Raw genomic sequence first — 21,611 nt, 5'->3', positions numbered from 1 at the left:
GGGAGGGGGTCCTGGTGGCGGAGGGTCCTGGTGGGGGAGGGTCCTGGTGGGGGAGGGTCCTGGTAGGGGAGGGGTCCTGGTGGGGGAGGGTCCTGGGGGGTGGGGGCCCTGGGGGGGGGCCCTGGGGGGGAGGGGCCCTGGTGGGGGAGGGGTCCTGTGGGGGAGGGGCCCTGGGGGGAGGGGTCCTGTGGGGGAGGGGTCCTGTGGGGGAGGGGGCCATGGTGGGGGAGGGGTCCTGGTGGGGGAGGGGCCCTGGTGGGGGAGGGGCCTTGCCTTTTGAACTTGTAGAGCATGAGGCCTCCCACGGGGAAGAGCCCGATGACCAGGAGCAGGGCCACTACCCAGTAGCCGCCGCTCCCTCCCGGCCGCCGAGAACCTGCACCAGAGCAGCCGGGTCAGCGCCGCCCAGCCGCCCGGGGCCCCGCCTGCTCAGACGGAAGAGGCTCCCGGGGCAGGCAGGGTCCCCGAGGGGCGAGGGGCCGGGGGGCCGGGGGGCCGGGGGGCCGGGGGGCCGGCAGGCGGAGGGACCCACCCTGGCCCAGGCTGCAGACCCCGCCTGCCGGTGCTGGCAGCGCCCGCTGACCCGCGGCCACAGCACGCTCCGGGCCGCCAGCTCCGAGGTCTCCCAGAGGGACGGACACACTGACGGGGGGACAGGCGCGGGGGGGAGGCCTGAGACCCTCAGAATCACAGCTCCCTGCGGAGCGGAGCCCAGGGCCTGGGGCGGCCACCCGCCGGCCACGCGCGCGCCTCCCTGCGGGCCCCGGACTCACGTGTGTCCGGCCCGAGGGCCACCAGCACCCGGACGCCAGCCCGCAGGGGGAAGCTGATCTTCTGCGCGCTCAGCGCCTGCTGGACGGCCGCCAGGCTCTGCAAACGGGGGGCCGTGAGGCCTGCGGCCACGGAGGGCGGCGCGGTGGGTGCGGCCCGCTCCCCTCCCAGGGCGCCTCCGCGGGACGCCCGGACTCTGCTCGCTCCCGGCAAACCCAGCTCCACGGGCAGCACCCGAGGCGCCAGGAGGCCGCCCCTGCTCTGGGCACAAGGGGCCCACGTGTGGCCCCTGGCGTGTCTGTGATGCGCCACCGGGGGTTCTGCTGTCCTGGCGTGAGGGTAACTCTCAGCGTCAGGGGCGACGGGACGGTGCCGCCCGCCCTCCCTGCCGGCTTCCTGACTCTCATCTCTGAGTGCCTCCCTCCTGTGGGGAGCCGGGCGGGGCGGGCGGCCAAGGCTCTGTGCGTCCACTGAGGCCCCGGCCCGCACGGCAGCTGGGGCTCCTGCAGCCCTGAGCTTGCGGTCAGTTCCCATCTGGGAAACGGGCAGGTCCCTGTCCCACCTGCCACTCCCCTCCCCCAGGGACACCTGGAGGGTCCGGAGCCCACAGGCGCCGGGTGGACGCCCTTTGGGAAACGCTGCAGGTCATTCATGTCCACGGGGGGCAGTGGCGGGGCTGGAGCGGGGCCCGTGCCCTCTCTGTCCTTCCTGACAGTGGCCCTCATGCTCCTCACCTGTGAGGCAGGCATCACCTGCACCCAGGGCGCTGCAGCTGCGCTGTGCCCGCCTGCGCTGTGCCCGCCTGCGCTGTGCCCGCCTGCACTGTGCCCGCCTCCCTCGGCGCCTGGCACTCTCTCCAGGCCGCCCACACGAGCATGTCTCCATGAGCCAGGGGCTCGCGGAGGTTCTGAGCCTTTTCTTTTTCTTTAGATAATTTAGTTTTTTGAAAGCGCACAATTCAGTGGTTTTAGGATATTTGCAAAGTTGTGCGCCGGCGCTACTATCCGGTTCAGAAGATTCCGTCCGTCACCACCACGCACACCCCAGCCCCCGGCATCCTCTGCGGACTCGCCTGTCCCGGTCGCCCCACAGAAACGGACCACGGAATTGGGGCCTGTGCCTGCTTCTCTCGTGGCGCCGTGTCCTCAAGGCCCCATCCAGGGGCAGCTCGTGTCCGAGCCCCTCCTCTCACGGCCGAGGAACGTTCCACCGCACGGTGGCCACGCGCCAGCCCTCACCCGCTGACAGACGTCCGTTCTGTGCCCCTTCGGCTGCGGTGGGTGATGCCGCTGTGACGTGCTGGGTGCCAGGCGCACACCTCGGGGTGCCTGCCTGTCATGGTCACTGCCACAGGCCCAGCAGCGTCTCCACGGCCGTCAGCCTGCTACTGTCGGGTCTGGTTTATCTGAAGGATCCCAGCCCTACTCATGGGGGGCGCGTGGCCCCGGCACCTTCGAGTCCCCGTGCCTGTCACCCCGCAGGCCTGTCCCCCAGCGAGGCCACCACGTGGGAGCGTCCCGCTCACTGCAGACACGTGGTCACGGATGGGGCTGATCTCTGCTCTGTCCTGACCCTGTGCCCCGGGTCCCAGGTTGGCAGCACCCCCACAAGGCAGCCGGGACCCCTCGACCGGCTCCAGCTGATGATTTGGGACAGGAGGGGGCCTGTCTCCGCCTGGGGAGCTGGTCGCGCCCCGGGGCCCCCACGCCCCTACTCCCCCACACTGTGACCTTGGATGTGACCTGGGAGGCCACGTGGGCCCAGAGGGTGCGGCCACGAGGGGCGTGGGGGAGCCCGGGGCTGCGTCGATGAGACTGAGAAGGGACGAGCACTGAGGCTCCCGCTCCCTGGCTGTGACTGTCCCGCCTCGGGGGCGGGAGGACAGGCCCGTGGCCCAGCAGGTACCTGGTCGCCGGAGACGCTCCTCGTCCTCGAGGGCCCGGGCGGGGGCGGCAGCACGTACAGGTTGGCCACGGTGGGCAGCCCCGGCTCGATCACCGTCACCAGCAGCTCCGCGGGGATGCCGGTCTCCTGGGGGCAGATGCGACACGATGCACACGCCTTTGCTGTCTCCCACTCACGCCCCCGGGACCCCGCCCCCCTCCTGCCTCTGTCCTACAAGCCATTCCCGACCCCGCCCCCCTCCTGCCTCTGTCCTACAAGCCATTCCCGACCCCGCCCCCCTCCTGCCTCTGTCCTACAAGCCATTCCCGACCCCGCCCCCCTCCTGCCTCCGTCCTACAAGACATTCCCGACCCCGCACACCATCCCCACGGGGATGGCCCTGAGCCCCACGGCAGCCCTGTGCCACCCCTGCTGTCCAGTCCTCCCGGTCCCGCAGCCCTGTCCCCCACACCAGCCCCACCCAGCCAGGTTCCCCCCTCGCCCCTGCCAGGCCATTCCTCACCCCGTGGCCGCTGTGTGCGGGCCCTCCCTGGCTAATGTCCTCCCAAGCCACAGAGCTCAGCTCATGCGGGCCCCTCTGCCTGCTGGAAGTCCCAGTCCATCACTTCCATCTGGCAAACTCCTATTCACCCATCAGTGCCCAGGACAGTAAGACCAGCATTATTCATGGGCGGAGAGGAGGCCGGGCCAGTGGGCCTGTTTCCTGGGGGCTCCCCGAGGGCACCCACCACACCGCTCTGCTCTCTGTCTCCAGGGTCTGCCCCAGAGAGAAAACTGCTTCAGAGAAATTCTGGGCTGTTGGAGGCAGCAGTTGGGTCCTGTGCAAACAGCTGGTGCTCAATAGATGTGCACAGAGGGTGCCGTCCTGTGCCCCCCCCCACGGGGCCCCCCAGCTTCATGCCCTCCTGAGCCCCAGCATCAGCCCAGGCTCGCTTCTCAGCACCCACCAGGCCAGGGCCACATGCCCGTGCTGTGGGCAGCCAGGCCCCCCTGCCCTGCCGGGCCCTCGGGGCTGTAAGCCATGGCCTGGGGGGGGGGTGGGGGGGGGCGCACCTTGGCCAGGAGCCAGCTGACCACCTGGCCGACGTCCTCTCTCCACTCGGGGGTGTTGGGGTTGTATGTGTCCAGGTTCTGGGAAAACTGCAGAGGCACCACCTGAAACTGATCTGGAAAGAGGACGAGATGGGGGGCTGCTCAGTCCTGGGAGCCTGGCCCGGCTCCTGGGGGGCGGCCACACACCCTGACGGTCCAGGCCACTGAGTGTACCCCAGGCCGCACCCGCCCTCGGCCATCGGATAACAGCAATGACGACAGTGAGGAGGGGCGGGGGCAGCACCGTGCTGTCTGCAGGACCGGCGGCTTTTTTTTTTTTTTTTTTTTTTAATATATTTTTACTGATTTCAGAGAGGAAGGGAGAGGGAGAGAGAGAGAAACATCAATGATGAGAGAGAATCATGGACCGGCTGCCTCCTGCACGCCCCACACAGGGGATGGAGCCCACAACCTGGGCACATGCCTCAACTGAAATCCAACCGTGACCGCCTGGTCGAAGCTCAACCACTGAACCGCGCCGGCCGGGCAGGCCCAGCCGCTCTTAAAGCAAAATGCGTCTGTACCGGCGACCAGGCCACGGCACGCTGCTGGGGGTCGCCCTTCCATCCTTCGGGGACATTTTCTACGGTGATGCCTCCCACCAGGGTCAGGGCCCCACTGAGCCCAGAGCCATGGGACACGGATGCGGAACAGGCGCTGCGCAGACCCCATGAGGAGGCGCCGACCCCGGACGGAGGGGATGGACCGAGACGGCGCTGCCGCCGGAGGACTCACCCAGCACGCGGACGACCTTGGAGGCCTGCAGCACGGAGCTCCCGCAGGCCGCCTGCACCGTCACACGCACGTCCCCCGGGTCCACAAACCGCGTCGCCACCGCGTTATTCAGGGACAGCAAGGGCTGCGGACACAGGCGGGGTCAGGGCCGAGCCCAGGCTGCGCTGAGAGCGCCCGCCCGGCCCTCATAGGGACGGGACGGCCCGGGCGTGGGGAGGCCCCAGGGACGCTGTCCTTGCCGACTGTCCCCCGCCTCCTCTGTGGGCGACTGAGAAGGTGGAACAGGGCCTCCGCACCGACCCCCACACCTTCCCAGCCGCTCAGCTGCGGCCACGCCCCCTCAGCACCCAGCCTGCGGGTGGTTGCACCATCACCGCCATCAGCACCACCATCAGGCGGGTGGCAGGGTGGCCGCGGGCCTCGCAGTGGGGACGCAGGGGCTCTGGGAGGGCCAGGGACCAGCCGAGGAGCTCGGCTGAAGGAGGCTGAGCTGCGATTCGAACCCAGAGCCCAAACCCCATCCTAGCCTCGCCCGCTCCAGGGAGCACCGCCAGGAGCCCAGCCCCTCCCTCCCGGCCTCTGTCCGGCCTCTGGGGGCGGGGGGTGGGGGTGGCAGGGTGGGGTGGTGGTGGTGCGGGTTCTTCCTGGAGGTGCAGGCTGCACTTGGCTGTGAGTGAAGGCTGAGTTTCCCGGGATCCTGAGGCCCTCATCCAGCCCCAGCCCAAGGACGGGCAGCCGGCCCTGAGAAAGCCTCGGGACCCCCCACCCCCACCCCCCCGAAGGCATTCTGTCCATGGGCTCTGAGTGAGGCTTCTGAACTCAGGTTCAGGCCCAGGGACTCCTCCTCCATGAAGCCTTCCCTGACCACCTCTTCCCTGACCACCTCTTCCCTGACCACCTCTTCCCCAGACTAAAAGTGGCTTTGTCTCCCTGGAGCTCTCAGACACCGTCCCTGCCCCCTGCCCCTGACACCTGTGACCCTAACTCAGGTCACCTACTCGCTCACATCTCCTTCCCTGGGGAACAGGAGGGTCTGGTCTGTTTCATTGGCCACAGTGGAAGGAGAGGTGTGCGCGTGCCCGCTCAGCTCCATGGTGGCCTACACTGTCCTGCCCAATGCCCAGGCAGCGTCCTGCTCTCACTCCAGCCCTGTGGGAGCCTGTGGGACGCAGGGGCCACCAAGGTCTGGGGTCAGCGCACCTGCAGGCTGAGGCCAATCCACCAGTAGAAGACAGTGAGGTTGGGGTTCAGGGGCAGCAGCACAGCTGTGAGGTTCACCTCCTCATTGATGCCGACGACAGGAACCACTTCGAGGTAGAGGGCCTGCAGGGGGGCTGCACAGTCCAGAGAAAGGTCGGGGTCAGAGGGTATCAGGGCACTCAGCTTTTCAAGGCTGCTTGTTGGTCACTGATATCAACTTAACATCAGTACCACCACCACCATCACCACCATCACCCCCACCACCATCATCACCATCATCACCACAATCACACCATCACCACCACCACCACCACCACCACCACCATCACCATCGCCACCATCACCCCCACCACCATCATCACCACCACCATCATCACCACCACCACCACCACCATCACCATCACCACCACCATCAGCACCACCATCACCACCACCACCACCACCACCATCACCACCACCACCATCATCACGATCATCACCATCACCATCACCACCACCATCACCACCACCACCATCATCACGATCATCACCATCACTATCACCACCACCATCACCACCACCACCATCACCACCACCACCATCACCATCATCACCATCACCATCACCACCACCATCACCACCACCACCATCATCACCATCATCACCACCATCACCATCACCACCACCATCACCACTACCACCATCACCACCATCACCATCACCACCATCACCCCCACCATCACCACCACCATCACCACCATCACTATCACCACCACCACCACCACCACCACCACCACCATCACCATCACCACCACCACCACCACCATCACCACCACCACCACCACCACCACCACCACCATCATCACGATCATCACCATCACCATCACCACCACCATCACCACCACCACCATCACCACCACCACCATCACCATCATCACCATCACCATCACCACCACCATCACCACCACCACCATCACCATCATCACCACCATCACCATCACCACCACCATCACCACTACCACCATCACCACCATCACCACCATCACCACCATCACCCCCACCATCACCACCACCATCACCACCATCACTATCACCACCACCACCACCACCACCACCATCACCATCACCACCACCACCACCACCATCACCACCACCACCACCACCACCACCACCACCACCATCACCACCACCACCATTACCACCATCACCACCATCACCACCACCACCACCACCATCACCATCATCACCACCACCACCATCACCACCACCACCATCACCACCATCACCACCATCACCACCACCATCACCACCACCACCACCATCACCATCATCACCCCAAAAACAACCCTGCAGGTCACCAGGTGCGGACTGGAGCCCGCCGCCTGCCTCCCCTGCCCATGGGCTTGCGTCCTGAGGGCTGGGTGGGAGGCCCTGAGGGTTCCCTCCTCCTCCCGGGCCCCGGTTCTCTGTCAGGAGTGGCTCTGGGCCTCGCAGGGGCAGGACTTACGGTTGACCTGGACAAAGACCACAGCCTCGTCGCGCCCCGCCATGTTCTCGGCTCGGACGGACACGCGGTAGACGCCGGGGCTCTCGTAGCGGTGCCGGACGCGCTCCCTTCGCAGCGTGAGGTTCACGGGCACCGGCGTGGAGCCATCCCCCAGGTCCACCTGGTACTTGGTGGTCAGGACGTCGCCCTGTAGGAACCCGGAGGCACTGGTGTGGACCCCGAGCTCGCTCACTCATTCGTCCCCTCGCTCCTCCTCCAAACACGCAGGCCCGGGGCCAGAGGGCCAGACCCGGGGGCCAGGGAGCCAGACCTGGGGGCCAGGGAGCCAGACCCGGGGGCCAGGGAGCCAGACCTGGGGGCCAGGGAGCCAGACCCGGGGGCCAGGGAGCCAGCTGGGGCAGCCTGGAGTCCAGGGGGCAGCCTGGAGTGCTGGGCTGTGGCGGCCGACACGCCAGAGCCCTAGAGGTCCGGAGGGTCGAGAAGGGCCGGTGCACATTTCGGACAAGCACCAGCTGTGGAGAGGGGGGGCCGGGGGTGGCGAGGGGTGGGGTGGCGGCGGGGAGACCCTGGGCCTGAGCCAGGAGCATGGAGGGCCCCGTGCAGGCAGGGCGTTGGCCGCCCAGGAAATGGGAAACCCTCTCTGCCGGAAGCCGGTCCGTCCTTGCTGCTTGACACAGTCGCTGCAGGAAAGAAACATCTGCACAGCATATGTTTCAAGGGACCTGGCGTATATGGCATGCTGTTCTTTTTTTTTTTTTTTTAAGTTTTTAGAGTCATGTTTATTGAAACAATTTGCATTTAGTAAAACTCATCCTAGATTGGACCAGTGCATAATAACCACTGTAATCAAGATGTCAAACACCTCCTCAAATCGCCCATGCCCCTCCCCACCCCTAGGAATCCATCGATCAAAAGGGTCACATTTAATCATTAAAGTGTTCTACATACAGCATTTTAGAAAAATCTGTAAGCATATAAAACCAGGATTTTAAAAGAATACTTGGTAACAAATAATCTTTACAACAGTCAAAAGAATGGGATTTTAAAATAGCTTTGTAAATTGAAGCACAGTGGACAAAACGGCCTTAAGTACAGAATACACAGTAGGGTTACTGTGTCAGGCAGGAGGCTGGGGCCGTGGAACAAAAGCTGAAATAATGGAACTGAATAATGGAATGGGAATTCTCTATGGGGCAGATATATGCTCTAACAGAAATCTGCTCCTCCTCCCCCCCCTCCCCCACTCACCCCAGCTGTTAGCGCAGTGGTTCTCAACCTTCTGGCCTTCTAAATACAGCTCCTCATGTTGTGACCCAACCATAAAATTGTTTTCGTTGCTACTTCATAACTGTAATGTTGCTACTGTTATGAATCATAATGTAAATATCTGATATGCAGGATGGTCTTAGGCGACCCCTGTAAAAGGGTCGTTCGACCGCCAAAGGGGTTGCGACCCACAGGTTGAGAACCGCTGTGTTAGGGTAAAAGGGACAAAGAAAGCAAAAGCCTCTGTTTTGCATATATCAACCATCACCTGTTCACATACACCTTATCTACTTGAAAAGCTTCTTTCCGGCACAATTGTGTCTCTCCAGCAGCACCAGCCCTGAAGTTTGTAAGCATCCTGAACTGGACTGAGCCCAAGTCGCGCTCCGCGGCCGAAAAGTGGCATACTGTTCTTAATATGTTTGCTCCCCTTAGCGCTGTGTGTTTTAACCAAGGTCACCTCTCCGAGAAAGGTTGTTTCCCCAGGTAGGGATTTTTCCCTGAAGTTAGGGAGGGGATAAAACCCCTTAACTAAGTGCCAGGCGGGTAGTTAATCACTTTAACTATGAACAATCATGCTTAAGCTACATAATCTTTACTCCCTGGAATGGAGATAAGAAACGCCCTAACCTTTGCAATAGAAATTGACAGGATTAAAATCAACTGGTATAAATACAGATGTAACAAGACAATAAACACCAGAACTTCCCTGGAGATCCTGACCAGAACTTGGCTGGAGATCCTGGCTAGGCTGCTGATCAACTGAATGCTGTCTCTGTGTCATTCCTTCTTCGCTGACTCCATCCACTCCTTTGGGGACCCCTGGACCTGCTGGGGTTGGACCCCAGCATCTGGCACCCGAACAGGCAGCAATAATAATACAGGTAATAAAAGAAATATGTACTGCTACTCTTGTGGCTTATCTGGGCACTTTCGCAGAGAATGCCCAAATAAAAATAAGAATACTCAAGCCAGATGGCAAGCTCGTCGACAGCCTGGAAATACATCAGGGAATCATATTAATCCTCCAAAAACTGTTTGTCCCCGACATCGGAAAGGATTCCATTGGGCAAAGGAACGTAGCTCAAAAGAATCCAGTTCAGGGCCAAAACATGAAGAAATAATGGAGAATATTTTATTTAAGTGTTCAGACTTCGTTGAGGTACAGTTTAAAGATATGGACTCCAGTTATGCAAGAAGAGATGCTTTTACTGACTCAGCTATCAGTGCTAAAGTGAACGGTGAACACAAAGAGAAGGACCTGGTGCCCTGGGATGCAGGGGAACTCGCTACCAGTGAGGAGCTAGAAGCTCTGGAAAATGACATCTCTAATGGATGGGATCCCAATGATATGTTTCGATATAATGAAGAACATTATGGTGTAGTGTCTACATATGATAGCAGTTTATCTTCATATACGGTGCCCTTGGAAAGGGATAATTCAGAAGAATTTTTAAAACGAGAAGCAAGAGCAAACCAATTAGCAGAAGAAATTGAATCAAGTGCCCAGTTCCAAGCCTGGGTAGCCCTGGAAAATGATGATAGGAGTGAAGAAGAAAAATACACAGCAGTTCAGAGAAATTCCAGTGAACGTGAGACTCACAGCATAAACACTAGGGAAAATAAATATATTCCTCCTGGACAAAGAAATAGAGAAGTCATGTCCTGGGGAAGTGGGCGACAGAATTCACTGCCTATGGGCCAGCCTGGATCGGGCTCCATGACATCAAGATCCACTTCTCACACATCAGATTTCAACCCGAATTCTGGTTCAGACTGAAGAGTAGTTAATGGAGGTGTTCCCTGGCCATCGCCTTGCCCATCTCCTTCCTCTCGCCCACCTTCTTGCTACCAGTCAGGTCCCAACTCTCTTCCACCTCGGGCAGCCACCCCTACACGGCCGCCCTCCAGGCACCCCCTCGCGGCCATTCAGACCTCCGTCTCACCCCTCTGCTCATTTAGGTTTATTACCTGTATTATAAACCTAAAGCCCTCATCAAATGGAGAGACTTACTTACAGAAGCCTGGAAGAGACCTGATGTACTTTTAACCTGAGGGAGAGGATATGCTTGTATATTTCCACAGGACACAGGCTCACCTGTGTGGATTCCAGACTGTCTAGTCCGACCTTATGTCTCACCGCCCTCCGTCTCTGCCTCACCCTAGCACACCTGACCAGTGCCCGACTGGAGCAGATGTGCAGCCCTGAGCTGGAACAATCTGTCATTGGGAGGATCACATGTGCCTCCTTTTTGTCTTTCCACATGTCCCAGCTTTGCCCCACATCTCCTTTCCTTTTTCCTTTTTAAAAAAAATCTAACTACTTGTTTGCTGGTTCTTTGGCCTTTCTCCTTTCCTGAACACAGCCTTTTCTAGAATCTCCCTACCCTACTGTTCCAGGAAGGGCACTTCCTTTTTCTGCCATGACTAGGGGGTGTCTGGTATATGTCCCATACATGGAGTTGTCTTGTGCCAAGAGCCTGGGCTGAGAAAGCCCTGTTCTGGGACTCTCCTTTGTCCTGTATTGGCCCCTCTTACCCTTGTGTCACGAGGGACCCTCTTCTTACAATTCAATTGCCCATAGCTGTTGCCTGAGCTCTCTGTTCATGCTGAGGTTGAAGCCTCATGGTGGCTGGTACCATGGATCTGTCTCTCACCCAATAGCGTGAGCTGGGCCCTCCCTGGAGAAGAAACCTGGGTTCCCCAAGATATGTGATCAATGCCGGGGCCCCGCCAGCAGGCAAGGGGATCCCAAGGCAGTTGCTGGGCATGGAGGTCAGAGGGACATAGGCTACCGAGGAGACAGAACTGAACCTCACATCACCCTACTTGGCCCAGAGATGGCTGGTAGTCAAAGACGGGTAAGACCCCACAGGGTGGGGCAACCTAAGACAGGCACAGTCGGGGGGCCAGTAGGAGAGAACTTGGGGTTCGAGGTGGGGCACAGATCCTCACCCCCGCAATGGTTCAGGGGCTTGAACACTCGCCCCTTCTGAGGGAGGTCTCCTGTCCCCATGGCTGCTTCCCGCTTCCCACGCCCAGCTCAGATCGGGACCCAGATAACAGAAAGAGACTTGGCCCAGCTCAGATCGGGACCCAGGTAAAGACAGAGACTGGCTGACAGCAGCTGCCCTCTCACTGCAACAGGACTTGTTTCCCATTTCTACCTTGGACCACAGGGAAAGGGGCAGCTGAAGGAAAGGGCTGTGTCAGGATGCTGCCTTCTTCCCTTTCTTCTCCCTCTTTTTTCTAAACACTTCCATGCCTTGTAGTTCTTTTGCTTTCTCTTCTTTTTCTCTCTACTACCCTCCATCTTCCATATCAGCTGACCCAGAGGGCACAGCTTACTCCTCCTCGGACACCGACACCACCATCAACCACGGCCCTGATGGACCCTTTGATGCAGCCCTTCAACTCGCTGACGCTTCGGGAAGCCCGTCGCCAGTGACGCCGCCCGCTAGCCAGACCAACAAAGACAATCAAACTAACAACTTGAGGCCAGCTGAAATCCCTTGACTGTGGAGGCCGGCAACCTTCTACAGGAACGGGGCTCCTTGTGCGCTCCATCCACTGTGTTTATAGTTACGCTCACTGTCATTGCTTGCCAGTCTTCTTCCGAGTTTTAAACGGCCCAATCTGAGAAGTGGCCACTGATTTGCATGTGCTATCATTTAAAAAATAAAAAAGGGGGAATTTGCCGGAAGCCGGTCCATCCTTGCTGCTTGACACAGTCGCTGCAGGAAAGAAACATCTGCACAGCATATGTCTCAAGGGACCTGGCATATATAGCATACTGTTCTTAATATGTTTGCTCCCCTTAGCGCTGTGTGTTTTAACCAAGGTCACCTCTCCGAGAAAGGTTGTTTCCCCAGGTAGGGATTTTCCCCTGAAGTTAGGGAGGGGATAAAACTCCTTAACTAAGTGCCAGGCGGGTAGTTAATCACTTTAACTACAAACAATCATGCTTAAACTACATAATCTTTACTCCCTGGAATGGAGATAAGAAACGCCCTAACCTTTGCAATAGAAATTGACAGGATTAAAATCAACTGGTATAACTACGGATGTAACAAGACAATAAAAACCAGAACTTCGCTGGAGATCCTGACCAGAACTTGGCTGGAGATCCTGGCTAGAGATCCTGGCTAGGCTGCTGATCAACTGAACGCTGTCTCCGTGTCCTTCCTTCTTCGCCGACTCCGTCCACACCTTTGGGGACCCCTGGACCTGCTGGGGTTGGACCCCAGCACCTCTCTCCCCTGTGACCCTGCGGTCCTGGGCTCTCCTTGTCTCCCTCTACTGGGGACCACGGTCTCCATGTAGGTCTGCCCCCCTCCCTCGCCGCTCCCACCCCTGCCAGCGCCCCCCCCATCCCACGGGAACACCCAGGCAGCCGTGTCCTAGTGGGGAAGACGGGACAGGTGACTCCCGACCGAGCAGCAATCCTAGTTCCCACCTGCCAGACCCGAACCCCGAGAGCACCCGCCGCAGTCGGTCACCTCCCCACGACGAGGTGCCATGGCTTGGAGAGTGTCCGTCCCCCCAAATCCACGTCCCCCGGAACCTCAGCAGGGACCGCATTGGGAACTCGGGTCTCTGCAGGTGAAGGTCCGAGGAGGCCCCCCGGGCGGGCCCTGCACCCAGGGCAGGTTCCTTATGAAGGAGGGGGGTTCGGGCACAGACGAGGGAAGACTGGGCTGCTGTGGCCACACCCAGGGGAGCAGTGTGGTTCCCTGCAGCCTACCGGGCTGTGCTGCGCCCCGTCTGGTCCCGTCCACGGCAGAGCGGCATTCCGGGGGCGGACGGGCCACGGGCTGTCTGTCCACCCCCCAGAGGACTCCGGGTGCTGCCCCTTCTGGCCGTTAGGCGCAGAGCTGCGGGAACACCGCCGGGTTTTGGTGTGAACACAGGCCTGCATCTCTCTGGGGCAGCGCCCAGGTGCCCCCCGCCGTCCGCCGGAGCTGCGGGCTGAGTGGTGTTAGGAAGCTGCCACGCTGTTCCCCGGAGCGGCTGTGCCACTTACATTCCCACCAGCCGCCCGCCAGGGCACCGGCTCCTCCCGGCGCTGGGGTGTCGCCGTTTCCTCTTTTAGCCCGGCTGGTGGGCGTGTGGTGACAGCGCCTGTGGCTTCGCTTGCATTCCCGGGGCTGATGGTGCCGGCCCTGCTGCTCCGCCATCGCTCGGCCTCTGCGTGAAGCCCTCGAGCCCTTAGCTCTCTGTCTGATGGGTTTGTTTCTTACCTCTGGGCTCTAACAGTCCTTTTTTTTTTAATTTTTAGGGAGAGAGGAAGGGAGAGGGAGAGAAACTGATGTGAGAGTGGAACATGGATCGGCTGCCTCCTGCACGCCCCCGACCAGGGATCGAGCCGGCAACCTGGGAATCAAACCAGCAACCTCTCCGGGCCTCCCCCGCTGGGCCAGCGGCAGGGCTGGCCGTCCTGGCAGGCTCTGGCTCCAGCCGAGCTGCATGTGTGGCTGTGGCGTTTTCTCTGTCCGTTCCCAACGGGGCCTTTCAGAGAGAGAGGCGCCTCAGGCTGACCAGGTCCATCGGTCCCACTGCCTTATGGTGGTGTTGGGGTCAGCTCTGCGGACGCTGCCCCGCCCTGGGTCCCACCAGGCCCCCTCTCTCCCCTAAAGGGCCGCCGTTTTCCATCTCGCACAGACGTGTGCAACCGGCTGAGCCGACTGCATGGGGCGTGAGGCTCTGGCTGAGCGTTGTCTTTATCGGATGTTCACTCGCTGACACACCCTCCCCACGGAGGGTGGAAATCGGCCGTGCTCTTGTGCGCCTGTGTCTGGTTCCCCGTCAGGGTGACTTTAACTCTTACACAGTCAGAGAGCTGGGCCCCTAATCCAGGGCTATTTCCACACCAGCTTGGCCTGCGTGTGTGAGCGTGTGTGTGAGTGTGAGTGTGTGAGTGTGTGTGAGTGTATGAGTGTGAGTGTGTATGTGTGTGAGTATGTGTGTGAGTGTATGTATGTGTGTGAGTGTATGTGTGTGTGTGAGTGTATGAGTGTGAGTGTGTGAGTGTGAGTGTATGAGTGTGCGTGAGTGTGTGTGTGTGAGAGAGTGTGTGTGTGAGTGTGTGTGAGTGTGAGTGTATGAGTGTGTGTGAGTGTGAGTGTATGAGTGTGAGTGTGTGAGTCCATGGGTGTGAGTGTGCACGAGTGTGCACATGTGGGCCTCCCTGCGCTCCCACACTCCTCCCTGGGCTTCGATGAGGAAGCCAGCGGCCTCCTCCAGGCAGCGCTGCACTGGGGGCCTCTGTCTTCTCGGAGCGCCTTCCGGTGGGTGGGGGGCCGCCCTCACCTCCGGCCACCCAACCCCATTGATTCAGGGCCCCTGGGCGGTGGGCTGGTCCCATCCAGGCAACAGTCGGAGAATCCAGGGCAGCGGAGTGGCCAGCTGCGGGCGCTAGGGGGCAGCAGAGGGCCGTGTTTGCCCGGAGTCCTCCTGGAACTCAGGGGCCGCGGCCTGGTCCACGCTGAGGGTCCAGGGGGCCCCAGGCCCGGCGGGGACTTCACCCTCGGCCACTCCCGGATGCTACTGTGAGCAGAGGCGCCCCCCGCCCCAGGGCTCCCCAGGCTCCGGGCAGGACTTTCAGGGCCAGGACCAAGACCGCCCGGTCTCGCGGCCATGGCCCCGGTGCCCTCTGCCCGGAGTCCCCAGGCCTGGGACCCAGTGCTGTCGCTGCCGTTTGCCATGTGTGGCCCTGGTGGCGCCTGATCTTGTCCGAACCTCGGTGCCCAGCTATCGCGGGACTGGCAGGAGCCCCTGAGTGAGGCGGGGGTGGGGAGGCGGCCGGCCCTCCACGTGCAGCTCTGCACCTGCTTTGGCCTCAGTTTCCCTGTCCGCACTGCCCAGACTTTGTCGTCATCACCCGCCACCCTTGGCACCACATTTTGAAGGACACGTTCTACACAGAGCACCAGCCGAGCCCCGCAAACCCAGGGGAGCCCCGCAAACCCAGGGGAGCCCCACAAACCCAGAGGAGCCCCGCAAACCCAGGGGAGCCCCGCAAACCCAGAGGAGCCCCGCAAACCCAGCCGAGCCCCGCAAACCCAGAGGAGCCCCGCAAACCCAGAGGAGCCCCGCAAACCCAGGGGAGCCCCGCAAACCCAGGGGAGCCCCGCAAACCCAGCCGAGCCCCACAAACCCAGGGGAGCCCCGCAAACCCAGAGGAGCCCCGCAAACCCAGGGGAGCCCCGCAAACCCAGGGGAGCCCCGCAAACCCAGAGGAGCCCCGCAAACCCAGGGGAGCCCCGCAAACCCAGAGGAGCCCCGCAAACCCAGGGGAGCCCCGCAAACCCAGGGGAGCCCCGCAAACCCAGAGGAGCCCCGCAAACCCAGGGGAACCCCGCAAACCCAGAGGAGCCCCGCAAACCCAGGGGAGCCCCGCAAACCCAGCGGAGCCGGACAGAATCCCCGCGTGTGCCTGGTCTCCCTACTTCCTGTCTGATGTGCTGCCGTGAGCACGAGTCACGTCTGTAATCAGGACAGCGGGCCGGCCCCGCATGAATTGCACAGCAGGACATTTGGGTTAGCAGCTGCCACCTGGGGAGCAGGACTTTGGGGATATTTACAGTCTTGATATTCTTACGTTTCTCAAGTGTTCTATAACGAGCATAGATTATTTTTAAAATCAGGAGAAAATGTAACACTTGTACTAAAGACAGAAAAATAAACATTAGGCGACTGGGAGGACATTTACATACATATTTTTGGGGGGAGGGGAACACCCTGTATCTCTCAATCTATCTGTCTCTATCTCTGTCTCTATCTCCATCTCTCTCTCTATCTCTCTGTCTCTCTATCTCTGTCTCTGTCTCTATCTCCATCTCTAGCTCTATCTCTCTCCATCTCCATCTCCCTCTCATCTGTTTATAGGATGTACCTTTGGGTGTGGGATTGTAAGTCACACTTTGCTTTGAACTTTCTCTTTCCTTCAGCTTCCACATTCACTAAATCAATAACAGGCTGAACGCCCTGCGGCCACAGGAACGAGTGAGCCGGGACACCCGGCACCGACATCGGAAACGCGCTTCCCCTGCCCGCATTCCGCGCGCTGTCTCATTTGGCTGCTTGGCTTTCCCCTCTGGACGGGCCTGGGGAGGGGCTCCCGGGCACTGGGCGCGCAGGGAGGCCCACGCACGTGTCTGCCTGGAGGGGGGTGGGGGGGGGGCGCCTCAGACGGCACCAGGGCTCACCTGCTCCTGCCGCACCTCGAACAGCACGTCGTCCCCCGGCCGCACGGCCACCGACTCCCCGATGATGCTGACCCGCAGGCCCCGGGGCGGGGTCAGGGGGCACGGCAGCGGCGCCGGGTTCCGTGATGGGTCCACGCCACCCTGGCACAGGTTGGCCACGACCTTCCGGTACCTGCGGTCAGAGGGCGGGTCAGGTCTGTAGACAGGTGTGTGTGTGTGGGGGGGGGTGGGTCCCACAGCCGGGCAGGGACCTGCTTGTCACCGGTGGGTCTTGGCTACAACCTCCATTCACCATCAGGCCCCTCCTGCCTCCACCTGCCTGTGACCTCTGCGCCCTTTAGAGGGGGAAACTGAGGCCCGAGGAGGGTGAGCGACCCAACGGTCACAATGCGATGTTTGGGCCCGAGCTGCAGGCTCACGGCCTCTACGCACCGACAGTGCCGATGCCGCTAACCCTCCAACCGCCACAGCCGCCTCTGGCCGAGGAGGAGCAGCCAATGCGCACCCCCGCCGGGCACCGGGCCCTCACCCACAGCTGGCGTCCGTCACCCCACAGCCGAGGGACACCGCCTCTGTGTGGTGAGCTCACAGCCAGGGGTGATGGCAGCACCCGGACCTGTGCCGTGACATGCAGGTGGTCAGGGAAGGCTTCCTGGAGGAGGTGCCATTCAAGCTGAGACCTAAAGGCACCGAGAGCGCCTCCCGCTCCGCTCGGAGTTGCCGCACTTGCGCAGGTAAACGGGGAGGTCCCGGCACCACAGGGGCTCGGAGACCAGGATGGGGTGTTCCTTTCCTCGGGCTCGGCCCCTGCAGCAGCGAGAGCCGCGGGCACCTCGGACCTTCTCTCCTGTCATCTTTGTTCAGAGCCAGCTCAGCGCACGCTACTCCCTGGTGCCGGCCCATGTGGGCTCCGACGGAGGTACCCGGAGGCTCCGGGCCCCCCTCAGGAGCTCCGGCACCGGACGTCTCAGCCCCGACTTCCCTTCCCGACTCCATGCAGGGGGCTGTGGGCGCCGGGCAGGAGGGCAGCTGGGGCTCCCCCGGTTCTGCCCGGAGCCGGACCAGGAGGCCGCGTGCACTCACCCGAGGCTGCTGGTGTAGGTCTGGCCTTGCACACAGTCGTCAGGGGGCGCCAGGGGGTTGAACCAGAAGTTGGCAAAGCACTTGTTGGTGTCGGACAGGGAGCGCTCAAAGCCATAGTCGCTGGAGGAAGAAAGAAGTTCCATCAGGAGGCAGCGGGGGGAGGGAATGGGGGGGGCGGAGGAGTCACAGAGGCGCATCCACGGGGCCCTGCACCAGAGGGGAGACCGGCCTGAACGCCCCCAGCAGCTCCAGGTGAGAGGGGTTGCCAAGGGGATTCTGGGAACTCACAGGAGGGCACTGAGCCCAGCCTGGGTGTCCTGGAGGGCTGCCTGGAGGTGGTGTGCTAAACCTCTTAGGAAGAGCAGGAGGCAGCCAGGGGAAGAGAGGTGAGGGGCCCTGCAGGGGGCACCAGCCCCCCGCACACTGGTGCAGGGAGATACAGGAGGCGGCGGCCGGAGTGTGAGGGACAGGATGGCGAGGGTGAGGATGGCTGGGAGGCAGGCGGGTGGGCAGAGGCCTCGTGAGCTGGGTTCTGGAACCCACCACCGGAGAGGGGAGCAGGGTGGGGGGTGCCGCAGGTCCTGGCTCCTCCCCCCGCCCCAGCAGGCCGCCTGCGGTGGCTCCACACCCCGGCGGACGTCCCTTCCCCTTCCTGGCTGCGGGCAGCAGGCAGAGCCCTCACCAGAGGAAGTCGGAGTCCTGGCACGGGCACACTTGGGCCGTGAGCGCCGACGTGAAGTTCCTCCCGTTGACGCACCAGGACGTGGCCTTCCTCTTCCGGAAGCTCCTGCGCTGGCCCATGAGGCAGCCGTCACCCTGCAGCGGCAGCGCGGGATGGGGTTGGATCCCTTTCACAGGCGGGGAAACTGAAGCCCGGGAGGGAAGGGGCGTGTCTGAAGGCCAGCCGGGCAGCCTCCCTCCCCGCCCGCCCACGGCACCTGTGACAGAGGTAAGCTCGGAGCCCAGAGCCGGCGGTCAGGGCAGGCTTCCCGGAGGAAGCGCCATTCAAGCTGGAGGGGACACAGGGCTGCTGGAAACGGGCGGGGCCCCTTTAAGTTCCTCAGGCCCCAGGGGTGCAGGCCCCGTGCGGGCGCTGGAGCCAGCCAGGGCCTGGAGGGCTCATGCGGACACACAGTAAGTCCGCAGCCTGTGATTCTGAGACAGGCCCCCCCGAAACAGGCGCTGGGGGGGTGACAGGCGCAGGGCCCCTCCTGTGCTCCTGGCCTCCCCACCGCCCCTGGGGCTCCGCCTGCCTGCGCCCAGGGAGGCCATCTCTATCCCACCAGGTCCCCTAGGAGCAAGGGCTACACCTTCTGCGTGGAAACATGTGTGTGGAGACGTGGGGCGGGGCTGCCCGGCCCGCACAGGGCGTCAGCTCGTGTGCGATGCATGCGCCGTGTCACCCTCCCAGGAGCCGAACCCCTGACCCCCAGCACACCTGGCTCCGCGGTTGGGTGGGGCCCGGGGACCTGCGCCCCGAGTGGGACTGAGCCCCAGCAGCCGGGGCTCCAAGAAGGAGCCAGAAACCCCAGAAGGACCGGAGTCAGGGCGGCCAGGGTGCCCGGAAGACTTCCTGGAGGAGGAGAGGCCGGGGCCTCGCGGGGGGCGGCGGGGGGGTCTTTGCCGAGGGAGGTGGCCCTGCGGGGAGCCCACCCGCCCACCCACCTGCAGGTTGGTGAGGTCCCAGGCGCTGTAGTCCTCGGCGCGGCAGGGCCTGGGGAAGGACGGCCGGAAGTCCACCTTGACGAGCTCCCACTCGGAGCGGTAGCTGATGTGGCCGAAGATGCTGGAAGCGAAGGGGCAGGAAACCGTACGTGGGCCCGTCCGTCCCCTCGTCCCCTTGGCCTCAGTTCCCACCTGCCCCGGGGCCACCAGGGACCACACTGCCGCCTGCCCAGCCTCAGACCCAGATGCCCGGGCCAGGCCCCGGGGGCTCAGTGAGGGCCTGCGCCCGCCCCCGCCCCCACCCGCCTGGAATTGGGGTCCTCGCTGTGCAACCTGCCTGTGCACCCCTCAAAACCGCCAATAACAACAACGGTAACAGTAATAGTAAGGCGCCTACTCGAGAGGTGGAACGGGCAGTGGCCCGGAGGCAGCTGGGCCTCTGGCTGCCCCTCTCAGCAGCCAGGAGGTCTGGGCAGGGAAAGGTGGCTCCAAACAGGGACAGAGGAGTGGCCACCCTGGTGGCTGGGGAGGCCGGGAGGAGGAGGGGAGAGCGAGGGAAGGGGTCTGGGGTCAGCGTTGAGCCACCTCAGAGCAGCGGAGGCCGAAGTGGCCCTCGCATAGCCTCCGGGGGGTCAGCCCGCCCCCCGCCCCGGGCACTCACGTAATGACCAGCGTCTCCTCGCCCGGCTCGCTCAGCAGCCCGTCCACGAACACGGAGGTGTCAGTGAAGTTGTAGGTGCTCCACGTGAGACCCTCGTCCGTGCTGAACCTGCGGAGAGGGAGCGTCAGCGTCCGTGGGCAGCAGGGGCCTCCCCGTGCCCAGCTCCGCTGCCCCCTGGACCCAGCCCTGCCTGTGCCCGGGACCAGGGCTGCCAGCTGAGGCGGCCGGGAGGCCAGCGTGGAGGGAGCCGTGTGCCCAGCACCCAGGCCCCAACTGGACCCCTGGCTTTGCTCTCCTGGGAGGCCAGCAGCAGCCACCTTCCGGCACCAAGTGGCATCCACATCTGCTTGGCAACAACACCAAGGCGTCACGGTGCTGCCTGGCACCCCTGGATCGCAGCGCCCCCAACGCCTGAGCCCGGCCAGGGCTGCTGGGCCAGTGAGCAGCTTACTGCCTCCCAGCGCATCACATCACGGTGCAGCTGGCTCTGCGTGCAGAAAGCTCTTTCAGACTAAAGTGATACTGGCTTCCCGGCAGCTCCCCGACTCTGCCTTCTGGATCCAGAGTTCAGACCTGCCCTCCCTGCCCCACGTGCCCTTCAATGTCCGGAGCTGATGGCAAACCCTCTCTCCCTGAGCACAAGCTGTTGGATTCCCTATCTGGCCCCACCTCCTCTACTTAAATAATTCCTATTGATGCTGAAAAGCCACCTCCTCCAGGAAGCCCTCCTTGCTCCCCTAGACCACAGCGAGGGCCTCTTCTGGGCCCGGCAGCCCCAGGCCTCCCTCGGGGTGCTGCACTGTCACCTCTGTTTCCTTGTCTCCCCACCCCCAGCCCAGGGAGCTGCTCGGGCGGGCGTGCCCTGCTTGCTGCCACCCCCGCTGGTGGGTTGAGTGCTGCTGTCCCGGGCCCCACGGGGAGGGGAGCGCTCTGAGGGGCCCCGGTGGAGAGAAGCCCGCCCGCCCGCCATTACTTGAGGATCTTCAAGGGGATGGAGCTGTCCTTGACGGCCACGATCACGCCGCCGTGGTCCAGGTACAGAATGTGGTGCTCCTCCTCGAACACCTGCAGGGACAGCGGCGCCTGAGCGGGCGGGGCCTCGTGGGGCAGAGCCCGCCCCACGCAGGCCGGGCGACGGCAGAGGCCGCCCCTGGGCCAGGGCCGAGCTGAGGGCTCCCCGTGCCCCCGGGCACCCCAGGCTTTTGCCACACCACGTAGCTAGTCCACGGGGGATGGACGGATGGTGAATGCCAGTTTCTAGACCAGTGAGGGGTGTGAGGAGGGACAGGGCAGGTAGACACTGCGGTGGGGGTGTGGGGGCCTCTATGAGACTCGCCAGAAAGGCCGGCGACAGGAAGATGGAGAGAAGGAACGGAATTTAGAAAAGCAGCGAGGCCCAGCCAGTGTGGCTCAGTGGTTGAGTATCAATCTGTGAACCGGGAGGTCACAGTTCGATTCCTGGTCAGGGCACATGTCTGGGTTGTGGGTTGGTCCCCTGTAAGGGGCGTGCAGAAGGCAGCCAATCAGTGGTTCTTTCTCA

At 62.3% G+C, this 21,611-nt stretch overlaps 1 protein-coding gene and 1 long non-coding RNA gene across 3 annotated transcripts in view; both read right to left on the bottom strand.

Moving 5' to 3' along the window:
• The window catches only part of SORCS2 (sortilin related VPS10 domain containing receptor 2), a 227,484-nt gene that overhangs the window by 3,945 nt on the left and 201,928 nt on the right, over window positions 1-21,611 (bottom strand). The window contains exons 13-25 of one of the 2 annotated variants that reach the window (XM_059676365.1): window positions 21,045-21,136; window positions 20,072-20,179; window positions 19,411-19,531; window positions 18,428-18,561; window positions 17,746-17,865; window positions 16,663-16,834; window positions 7,190-7,376; window positions 5,704-5,837; window positions 4,504-4,627; window positions 3,730-3,842; window positions 2,677-2,802; window positions 774-870; window positions 274-376 (exon numbers count right to left, since the gene is read on the bottom strand). In XM_059676365.1, the coding sequence (XP_059532348.1) occupies window positions 274-376; window positions 774-870; window positions 2,677-2,802; window positions 3,730-3,842; window positions 4,504-4,627; window positions 5,704-5,837; window positions 7,190-7,376; window positions 16,663-16,834; window positions 17,746-17,865; window positions 18,428-18,561; window positions 19,411-19,531; window positions 20,072-20,179; window positions 21,045-21,136 (1,631 nt within the window). The remainder of the gene's footprint in view (window positions 1-273; window positions 377-773; window positions 871-2,676; window positions 2,803-3,729; window positions 3,843-4,503; window positions 4,628-5,703; window positions 5,838-7,189; window positions 7,377-16,662; window positions 16,835-17,745; window positions 17,866-18,427; window positions 18,562-19,410; window positions 19,532-20,071; window positions 20,180-21,044; window positions 21,137-21,611) is intronic. The other variant, XR_009450089.1, reaches the window with a different exon arrangement.
• LOC132227628 (uncharacterized) lies at window positions 8,097-8,905 on the bottom strand. The gene is made up of 2 exons (XR_009451218.1): window positions 8,724-8,905; window positions 8,097-8,338 (listed from the first exon to the last, which is right to left on the bottom strand). It is a non-coding gene; the product is annotated as an uncharacterized LOC132227628 (long non-coding RNA).

Source organism: Myotis daubentonii, chromosome 1, assembly GCF_963259705.1.
Source record: "Myotis daubentonii chromosome 1, mMyoDau2.1, whole genome shotgun sequence".
NCBI classification, from domain to species: domain Eukaryota; kingdom Metazoa; phylum Chordata; class Mammalia; order Chiroptera; family Vespertilionidae; genus Myotis; species Myotis daubentonii.
This window is presented reverse-complemented; position numbering and strand designations above follow the sequence as displayed.